Consider the following 8,530-nt stretch of genomic DNA (forward strand, 5'->3'; position numbering starts at 1 on the left):
GAAGAAGAAGAAGAAGAAGAAGAAGAAGAAGAAGAAGAAGAAGAGAAGGAGGAGGAAGAGGAGGAGGAAGAGGAGGAAGAAGAAGAAGAAACCGTAAACCACCTCAAACAGCAGAAGTGTCCATGTGTCAGTCCACCTACCTCAGACCTGTTGGGAAAAGGAGGGCAGCAGAGTACCAAGGCCCACTTCCACCAACAGGCACCAATCGGGAAACCTTACAGAGGGGGGAGCAACAAGCACTGAGGAGGATTCTGCCTCATGTATACAGAGGAAGGTATATCCAGGCCAGGCAGGCAGTGAGGCAGACATACAACCCAGCATTTGAGAGCCTGAAGCTGGGTGATTTCAAGTTCAAGGCTGGCCTGGGAAATTTAATGAAACGTTTGTCTTAAAAAAAAATAAGGGGTTGGGGATTTAGCTCAGTAGAGCATTTGCCTAGCAAGAGCAAGGCCCTGGGTTTGGGCCTGAACTCTGAAAATAAATAAATAAATAAATAAATAAATAAATAAATAAATAAATAAGAAAGAGAGTGCTGGGATGTATCTGTGGTAGAGGGTTTGCCTTACACCGGGCCCTAAGTCACAAGGTCCAGTGAGGAAACTTCAAAGCCCTGGGAGAACACAGTCAAAGCCAGGCCTGCTGCCTCCCAGGACCTCAGCCTTCTCAGCCATTCAGTGATAACACCACAGTCCCTAGCTGCTTCCCGCCTCCACCCCCTGTACAGAGGTGACAGGGACTGTTACATGTGAGAGATGAGAAATGACCTGAGTATATAAACCAAATGCAGGCAGGTTAAGGGTGACAGTACCCAGACTTCTCACTTTGTAAAGCTGCTTCAAGAGCACTGTGGGTCCCTGGAAATAGGACAGAGCCAAGCAGCTCAGACTCCATCCGTTCCCCTGGTCTACCTCCTGCAGCTTCCTCCCTGAACAGAGGCAAAGGACTGCCAGACAACCTCTCTCCCTGGACCTCAGTAGGAACCAGGCCCATCCTCCAGGATCATGGTTGGACTTCAGCCATCCGAGGTGCCTCCCACAACGGTTGTGAAGTTCCTGGGGGCGGGCACAGCGGCCTGTTTTGCTGACCTCCTCACCTTCCCCCTGGACACCGCCAAGGTCCGCCTGCAGGTGAGTGCCGTTGGCCAGTGGTTGTGATTCACAAGGAGGAAGGGGCTGCCTCTGCACAGCATCTGCTCATGTGCCAACATGCTCTTCCTCACAGAGCTGAGGGAAGCCTATCCCTACGCTGCCTTGCTCCCCACCACCTTCCCTCAAATGCCTTGACATGAGGTGACAGGGCTCTTTACTGCTTAGCCCTGCTATGTAAACCATAAAGTGGAAAATAAAGGTAAGGAAGTAATGGTGTGAGCGGAGTAAACCTCTAACCATCTATTATAAGACAGGGAAAGCAAACCAGCCCCTCTGGTGTGGGTAGGCCGAGATGCCACACCGAATAAGAGCTGCTTTGTGAACCGCAGCATGCTGCACACTCAGAGCCATTTTCACCCTGATTTGATAATCATGCTAGTTACAAGACCCTACAGGCATCCTGCGCACACAGCCCTGTCCTCCCTGGTCGCCCATCAACAACTCAGGCCCTGTTCTTGTTCCCCAGATCCAAGGGGAGAACCCAGGGGCACAGAGCGTGCAGTACCGCGGCGTGCTGGGTACCATCCTGACTATGGTGCGCACAGAGGGTCCCCGCAGCCCCTACAGCGGACTGGTCGCTGGCCTGCATCGCCAGATGAGCTTTGCCTCCATTCGAATTGGCCTCTACGACTCTGTCAAGCAGTTCTACACCCCCAAGGGAGCGGACCGTGAGTGCCAGCACCCGAGGACACCGAGGGACACCCGTGGACACCCAGGGGTGGGAAACCTGGTTAGCAGCTGGAGTATGGGTCAAGGACATGGAGCTGTCCAACGAGCAGAGTAGGGGAGGGGCAAGCTGATGACAGACACTGGTGAGATTCTGACAGTGTCAGAGACTCCTAGTTCTCTCTGCCTGCCCCAGACTCCAGCGTTGCCATCAGGATTCTGGCAGGCTGCACCACAGGAGCCATGGCTGTGACCTGCGCCCAGCCCACGGATGTGGTAAAGGTCCGATTTCAAGCTATGATACGTCTGGGAACTGGAGGAGAGAGGAAATACAGAGGGACTATGGATGCCTACAGAACCATCGCCAGAGAGGAAGGAGTCAGGGGCCTATGGAAAGGTAAACTTGGCACTCTAGGACAAAGCTTTTTCTCCCCGAGGGCTGAAACAGAGAATCCAGAAAGAAGGAATTCCCAAAGCATGATTCAACCTCATGAGAACACTCCAAATACAATACACCACACACTGGTCGTCAAATAGTGTCCAACTTATCAGTCATCACCTGCATAGGCCACCCTGGGAGAGAGTCAGAAATGAACAGAGGGCATCCACTCCTCAAGGATTTATGTCTGAGGATCTAAGGAGGCAGTGTAGCTTATGCTATAGGCAGGGAGCCAGAATGCAGGTGGGAGGCAGAAAGGCCATGCTGGCTCCAAAATGTACCTGATCTCAAAGGCTAAGGTGTAGAGATAAAAGGATGGAGGGCCTTCAGAGGACAGAGGACAGAAAGAGAGGCAGGAAGGAGCACAGCTGTGGAGCCAGTTGTGGTAGAGTGCCCTATGTGTTTAGCCCTTGGCAAATGCCAGAATCCCTCCTTCACTCAGACCACCATTCCCATGATCCCTTGCAGGAGAAAAAAATGGCCTTGTGATATTTAAGGGCAGGACACCTCAGTCACAGTGTTGCCAGGGCATTCCCTCACTGGTGTCACATCCACGCCCCAGCCTGTCCTCCTCTCAATGAAACCTGTCTCCTAAGGCCCTGCCATATGTCTGTCACTGTCCTAGGGCCCAGCCTCCCTCCTCCTGGGTCTGAGGGAGGCATGTTGAAATTCTGACAGAGTGCAAATCATGCTCCACATGTAGCCAAACAGTGGGTGTCCGTTTGTGAAGATGCAGGGGGGTTAAAAGCTGATAACTCCAGAAGGAAAGGTGAGATCAGTAACTGAGGTATGGTCCCCTGGCGGAGACCACTGCTATAGGACACTGCACCTAAGTAGGAACATTGCATTCATCGGTCCCCGTTGCTTTCCTAACAGGGACTTGGCCCAACATCACAAGAAATGCCATTGTCAACTGTGCTGAGATGGTGACCTATGACATCATCAAGGAGAAGCTGCTGGACTCTCACCTGTTCACTGGTGAGAGTGGGTTGGGAAACAGGAGTGGGTACCACCCAGGGGCATCAGGGCCCCCGAAAAGAAAGAGGGAGGAGCGGTGTCCAGTTCAAGGTTGTAATGAAGAAAGAGGCCTAGGCAAAATCAGAGCCCTGGGTTCTAGGGCCAGCACCAGACTCAGTGTATCTGTGACAGTCACTTGCCTACTGACTTCAATTTCCTCAAAAAAAAAAAAAATGGTCCGTGGTTTTCTTACTCAGAGCTGAGTTCTAGCTTGCCAAGACTAACCAAGAGCTCAGCCGTGAGCATCGTGCTTCAGAAGGTCAGGGGCACACTAGAGACCACATCCGCACAGCAAGCACACATGCTTCATCCCTGGAATCTGTTCTTCCCTCCCCTTCTCCAGACAACTTCCCCTGTCACTTTGTCTCTGCCTTTGGAGCTGGCTTCTGTGCCACAGTGGTGGCCTCCCCGGTGGACGTGGTAAAGACCCGATACATGAACGCTCCCCCAGGCAGGTACCGCAGCCCTCTACACTGTATGCTGAAGATGGTGGCCCAGGAGGGCCCCACGGCCTTCTACAAAGGGTAAGCTGTCACCTTCTGCCTCCAGCACTCTTTCCAGAAAACGCGGGTTCTTGCTCTCCTCGTCTTCTCTTCTTCCCTTCTTCTCTGCCTTTTTCTTTCTCTCTGACTGAGTCTCGTGAATTTCAGGCTGGCCTAGAACTCACTATGTAGGCAAAACTGACCTCGACATTCAATCCTCCTAGCTCTGCCTCTGAGCACTGCGTTGTAAGCACACACCATCCCAAGTACTCACAACAGAAGCCTTACGAAGAAAAAAGTAGGCCCAGGCTAGGTAAAGTTATTCTTTGTCTTCAAGTATTTTGGGCAGAAGAGGTTTTCCCCACCTGCCGCCCTGACTATTCAGCAGCAGAGACACCATATTCATACACAACACTCAAGGTTCCTGTGCATTTGCATAGAAGGCCTAGCCTTTAAAAGCTTACCATTATCACCATAATCATTAGTGTGTGTGTGTGTGTGTGTGTGTGTGTGTGTGTGTGTGTGTGTGTGTGATGTGCCTGTGTACCTTGCTGCGGCACATGTGGGGATCAGAGGACAACTCTGTGGAGCTGGTTCCTTCCCTCAACCTTCACCTGGGCTCCAGGGGTCAAATTCAGTCCAGGGCATCCTTCTTTGCAGCAGCACCTTAGCCCACTGGGATGCCTTTCCCTCAACATCTGCACAATCTAAACCTTAGCCACCCTTGCAGACTAGTCCCAATGCCAACGCCTCCCTCACACTGTCACATGTAAGTTTTCCCTCCTCCCATGAGCCTCAGCAGTACCATTTGACCCACTTATAGAATAACTCCACCTTTTACAAAATTAAGTAAAAGTTCTGAAAAGTTCGTGCTAGTTCTCAAGCCCCTTGGAGCTGAGGCTGGCGGCTCATCCATCTTTTATCATCTGAAGATCCAAGCACAGAGCAAGCGCTGATCGTGTGGGTTCCTAATTAGCACCCTGAAAGCCAAGGTCCTACACTGAGCCTTATGCTAGGTACTTTTTACTTTATCACAACAATCCTCTGAACTGGGTAGTAGCTCCCACACTGCACTTCAAAATAATAACTTGTCCAAGATCACAAAATGGCAGGGCCCTGGCTCCAGGGCCACATCCACTGCGTAGCCTGTCCCAGGGGGAAGCTCTTTGCTTGGCTCCCACCTCAGTGCCTTTAGTGGTATTTTCTGATGTGTGAAATTAAGTTGAACCCAACAGACAGACAGAAGACACTGAGATTCTCTGTCTGGGAATAATGTACTTAACATGTTACCTGACACTGCTTGGCTCAGTGTCTTCAGCTATTGCCTCAGTTTACTGTGTGCCAGGCTCTGGCCTATGCCTCCCTCAAAGAGTCCCAAGTAATTAGGTGAAGGTGACATTGAAGAGTAGTGCTGGGTGCTGTCCCCCACTGACTCAGTTAACCATGTAAAGGGGTTACTGCTACATACTCTTATTTTATTTTAGATTCTTTGAAACAAGGTTTCAGGTTGCTCAGACTGGCCTTAAACTCCTGATCTTCATGCCTCCATTCCTCAAGTGCCAGGATCACAGGAATATGTCAGACCCCCATCTTTTATTTGTCTTCACTTTCAAGATGAGGCACCTGAAGCTGGAGGAGCTAGGAGTTTAACCCAGGTTTGACTAGACTCTAGAGTTTGGATACATTGCCACAGTCCTTGTGAAGGTTTAAGAACAGTCATGACCAGTTAGGTATGGTGGCTGAAGCAGGGGTGTTGCCTTGAGTTCAAAGCCAGCCAGAGCCACATAGCAAGGCCCGATCTCATACCCTCCCCACAAAGAAACTGTCATAGCATATGGCTGCCCAACTGAGTCGTGTAGCATGAAGAACCACCCTCCAGGCTGGAAAAAGATAAGGAACAGTCCAAGCTGAAGAAAAAGCAATGTGCTTACAGGGACAGGAGAGGGCCTGGCATCCTTAGAGCATGCATGGCAACTTGCTGAGTCTAGCAGGAATCAAGGGGCCAGAGGAGAAGAGTAGCTGAGATGAGGGATCAGAGGATGGGCTCCCCACCTTCCTCAGAGAAGCACAGACAGGGCGACACTCTCTCCCAAGAGGCCCAGGGTGCTTTCTGTGCTTTCTGTCAGTGAGCTGAAGCTGATGACGCACTCCCTGGACCCCCCACCTCCCCCATCCACTTCTTGACTCCTAGCCTGGGCCTTCTCTGGGTGGAAATCTGCATGCCAATGAGCCCAAAGCCCATAGCTAGCACAGGATGAGCTAGACCAGGCAGTGTGTCTCAACACTACGTTGGTATTTACCAACTTTGTGGTTTGAGTTACTTAGCTTCTCTGGCCTCAGTGTCTAACAAAGGACCTGGCAGGCAGCAGTGTTGGCACCCAGATGTTGAGAATTAACTTCCTACACAGAAACCTGCCTTAACAAGTTAGCTTTCTTTCCTTTTCTGATCCCAAGTTCTGCCTAAATCCCCTCAGTAGAGAGGCCAAATATGAAACAGATCTCAGAAAAGACTAGTGACAAGCAGCTTCAGCCAGCTTGGGGACACCATGGCGGGCGTGCGTGCTTGTAACTCCTAACCTGTTCCTACTCACGGGGTAGCTGCTTCTCTCCTCAGATTTGTGCCCTCCTTTCTGCGTCTGGGAGCTTGGAATGTGATGATGTTTGTAACCTACGAGCAGCTGAAGCGGGCCTTGATGAAAGTCCAGGTACTGCGGGAATCTCCATTTTGAACAAGGCCAGCAGGCTGCCTGAGCTGGAATGAAGCCTCTCTGCCCTGGGGACGCAGGCCCACACACATGACAGAACCCTGCACCGTTGCTGACTTGAGAAACTGAACTAAGGGAGGAGGAGAGTTTTGGTCTTCCATGTTTCATCTTAAAATACCTTTGTTTTGCACTGACCTGATGGGAAATAAATTATATTAATTTTTAAAACCCTTCCGGTTGGATGCCTAACATTTAGGCAAGAGACAACAAAGAAAACCAGAGTCAATTCCCTTGAAATGTAGGATTAAACGATGCACAATAATCAGGTAAGACCACAGGCATCGGGAAGATCAGCCCACTGTGTCGTGTCTTGAATCAAACAAAATGGCCGGAGGGACTCTTCAGCTTCAGCACAAAGCTGTGACTGCAACCTTCCCAGTCACCAGATGACTCAGCACAAAGCTGTGACTGCAGCATTGACCCTGTACAAATGAGTCGTGCTGGGCCCACGGAGGACACTGGAGGATGGAGTGCATTCAGTGGATAACAGTCTTTCCCTGTCTGCCTGATCAGGGTGTTGGGAAGATAGAAAGCGAAGCAGGCATGGAAGCGTTTCTAACAAGGCCTGGTGACTACAAATGTAAACATGAGAACAATGTTTTAGGAGAGATTCTGTCCAGAGAAGTTTGAAGAGAATGCAGTTTGTAGTGGTGAGGTCTTGCACACCTACCTGGTCTGCACGGTAAGGACCATGGGTGACTGAAGCCATGGGGACCTTCGGCCTGGTAACATCCAGGGCCTGGGGGGTGGGGCACTGCCTGTCCATCAGTTCAATGTAGCAGGACTCAGAATCTTTAGGGAATTTGTTAGAACTCAGTAAAATAATTTTCACCTTAAGGGCAAGAATGAGAACAGCTGCTCTTCTGCCTTCTCTCTCAGAGATTTTCTCATCTCAGGAACCCTCATGTCAGGCCCCTGACCAGCTCCACCTGCCCACACTTCCTCTTGCTCTCGCTGCCTTTGGCTGCAGAGCCTTCGTTCCACCTGCTAAGCCTTAGCCTTCCATCTGCAAAAGGGAGGGCGAAGCACAGGACCAACTTCCAGGTTCAAGACTGCACGGCCGTCAACGAAATGGCTCATGGGACCCACATGGGTAAGGACAGAACGGGGGGACTCTTACAAATTGTCCTTTGACTTCCATTTGAGCGCACTATACATGTGACTGTACATATGTATAAACACAATAAAGATGGAAACAAATGTAAAAAAAAAAAAAGATAAAAAGTTTGACTGAATGTGGTGGTTTGAACGAGATGTCCCCCGCATGTCTCAGGTATTTGAATACTTGGCCCTCAGTCATTGGTGGCTGTTTGGGGAGCCTTAGAAGTTGTGGCTTTTTGGGAAGAAGTGTGTCACTGGGGACTGGCTTGGAGAGTCCAAAGATTCACGGCACTCCCAGTTTTGAGATGTGAGTTCTTATTGGCTGCTCCGGTCGCCACGCCTGTCTGCCATGCCTGTCTGCTGCCTGGCCTCCTCACCACAATGGACACTTATCCCTCTGTAACAGTAAACCCCAAATAAACCTTCCTTCTGTAAGTTGTCTTGGTCATGGTGTTTCACCACAGCAGCAGAAAAGTTACTAAGACGGTGCACATCTTTCAAACTGTCTTATACTGCCACACATGTGACATACAGTGTCTTTTTCTGCCTCTTAGAAGGTTGGTTGATGAAAGTCAGAAGGGGCTCCAGGCTGGAGTTGTAACTCATCTGGCAGACTGTTTGCCCAGCACACTCAGAGCCCTGAGGATGATCCTCAATACCCTGTAAACCAGACATGGTAATGCTCACCTGTGATCCCAGCACACAGGAGGCAGAGGAAGGCGGACCAGGAGTTTACGGTCCAACCTAGGCTAAATAGTAAGTACAAGGTCAGCCTGAGACACCTGAGAGCCTGTCTCAAAAACAAAGGAGGAGGAGAAGGAGGAGGAGGAAGAAGAGAAGGAGGAGGAAGAACAAGAAGAGGAGGAGGAGGAGGAAGAGGAGGAGGAGGAGGAGAAGGAGGAGGAGGAGGAG

The 8,530-nt window shown here is 50.5% G+C and overlaps 1 protein-coding gene across 2 annotated transcripts in view; it reads left to right on the plus strand.

The window, feature by feature from the left end:
• The window catches only part of Ucp3 (uncoupling protein 3), a 13,969-nt gene extending 5,916 nt beyond the window's left edge, over positions 1 to 8,053 (plus strand). Inside the window, exons 2-8 of one of the 2 annotated variants that reach the window (XM_031387534.1) lie at positions 918 to 1,025; positions 1,116 to 1,127; positions 1,615 to 1,816; positions 2,011 to 2,211; positions 3,130 to 3,231; positions 3,614 to 3,794; positions 6,367 to 8,053. In XM_031387534.1, coding sequence (XP_031243394.1) covers positions 1,002 to 1,025; positions 1,116 to 1,127; positions 1,615 to 1,816; positions 2,011 to 2,211; positions 3,130 to 3,231; positions 3,614 to 3,794; positions 6,367 to 6,481 — 837 coding nt within the window. In that variant the 5' untranslated portion in view covers positions 918 to 1,001 and the 3' untranslated portion in view covers positions 6,482 to 8,053. Of the gene's footprint in view, positions 1 to 917; positions 1,128 to 1,614; positions 1,817 to 2,010; positions 2,212 to 3,129; positions 3,232 to 3,613; positions 3,795 to 6,366 lie in introns of both variants that reach the window. The other variant, XM_031387532.1, reaches the window with a different exon arrangement.
• Positions 8,054 to 8,530: the final 477 nt, after the last annotated feature.

Source organism: Mastomys coucha, unplaced genomic scaffold (assembly GCF_008632895.1).
Source record: "Mastomys coucha isolate ucsf_1 unplaced genomic scaffold, UCSF_Mcou_1 pScaffold21, whole genome shotgun sequence".
Classification (NCBI taxonomy): Eukaryota; Metazoa; Chordata; class Mammalia; order Rodentia; family Muridae; genus Mastomys; species Mastomys coucha.